General features: G+C 46.5%; 1 protein-coding gene across 1 annotated transcript in view; it reads right to left on the bottom strand.

Moving 5' to 3' along the window:
• Window positions 1-376: 376 nt before the first annotated feature.
• Window positions 377-1,394, bottom strand: part of LOC121382833 — an 8,018-nt gene continuing 7,000 nt past the window's right edge. Inside the window, exons 3-4 of the mRNA XM_041512459.1 lie at window positions 1,347-1,394; window positions 377-1,310 (exon numbers count right to left, since the gene is read on the bottom strand). The exon at window positions 1,347-1,394 is cut by the window's right edge and continues 977 nt beyond it. Coding sequence (XP_041368393.1) covers window positions 377-1,310; window positions 1,347-1,394 — 982 coding nt within the window. The remainder of the gene's footprint in view (window positions 1,311-1,346) is intronic.

Raw genomic sequence — 1,394 nt, 5'->3', positions numbered from 1 at the left:
AGAGAGTCAGTCGTAGCCAAGAGATAGTGTTTCGACTGGCAGCGGACAGAAAATACGTAAATTACCGAGTGTGATGCGCAGTGTTATACCAGTATATGTATATTATGATATAGTATGATTCATAATGAAACTAATTCCTATCACACTCGGTCATTTACGTGTTTCCTGTTTGCTGCCAGTCGGAACACTGATCTCTTGGCTCCGACTGACTCTCTAAACTCCGTCATAGTTGTGACAAAAGGACGACACATATTATGACATCAAGTCTTCTCACATATCTCACCAATGCACATCAAGTCTTCTCACATATCTCACCAATGGCAGACGGGGTTTAATGCGACATTCAAAGTTAGATACACTTTGGACTTTGACCCGGTTAGATGTTATTTGGTGTGCTGCTACCCACATCACTGGGATTGAGCAGGTTGAGTCGATACTGCACACAGTAGTCGATACTGCACACGGTAGTTGATACTGTACACGGTAGTTGATACTGCACACCGTAGTCGATACTGTACACCGTAGTCGATACTGCACACGATAGTTGATACTGCACACCGTAGTCGATACTGCACACGGTAGTTGATACTGCACACCGTAGTCGATACTGCACACGGTAGTTGATACTGCACACCGTAGTTGATACTGCACACCGTAGTCGATACTGCACACGGTAGTTGATACTGCACACCGTAGTTGATACTGTACACCGTAGTTGATACTGCACACCGTAGTTGATACTGTACACCGTAGTTGATACTGCACACCGTAGTTGATACTGTACACGGTAGTTGATACTGCACACCGTAGTTGATACTGTACACCGTAGTTGATACTGTACACCGTAGTCGATACTGCACACGGTAGTTGATACTGCACACCGTAGTCGATACTGCACACGGTAGTTGATACTGCACACCGTAGTCGATACTGTACACCGTAGTCGATACTGTACACCGTAGTCGATACTGCACACGGTAGTTGATACTGCACACCGTAGTTGATACTGTACACCGCAGTCGATACTGCACACGGTAGTTGGTACTGCACCCCGTAGTTGATACTGTACACCGTAGTCGATACTGCACACGGTAGTTGATACTGCACACGGTAGTTGATACTGCACACCGTAGTCGATACTGCACACCGTAGTCGATACTGCACACCGTAGTTGATACTGCACACCGTAGTCGATACTGTACACCGTAGTCGATACTGCACACGGTAGTCGATACTGCACACCGTAGTTGATACTGCACACGGTAGTCGATACTGTACACCGTAGTCGATACTGTACACCGTAGTCGATACTGTACACCGTAGTTGATACTGTACACCGTAGTCACACCGTAGTCGATGCTGCACACGGTAGTTGATACTGCACACCGTAGTTG

Source organism: Gigantopelta aegis, chromosome 10 (assembly GCF_016097555.1).
Source record: "Gigantopelta aegis isolate Gae_Host chromosome 10, Gae_host_genome, whole genome shotgun sequence".
In the NCBI taxonomy this organism is placed as follows: domain Eukaryota; kingdom Metazoa; phylum Mollusca; class Gastropoda; order Neomphalida; family Peltospiridae; genus Gigantopelta; species Gigantopelta aegis.
The sequence above is the reverse complement of the archived record's forward strand: the minus strand, read 5'-3'. Positions and strand labels throughout refer to the sequence as shown.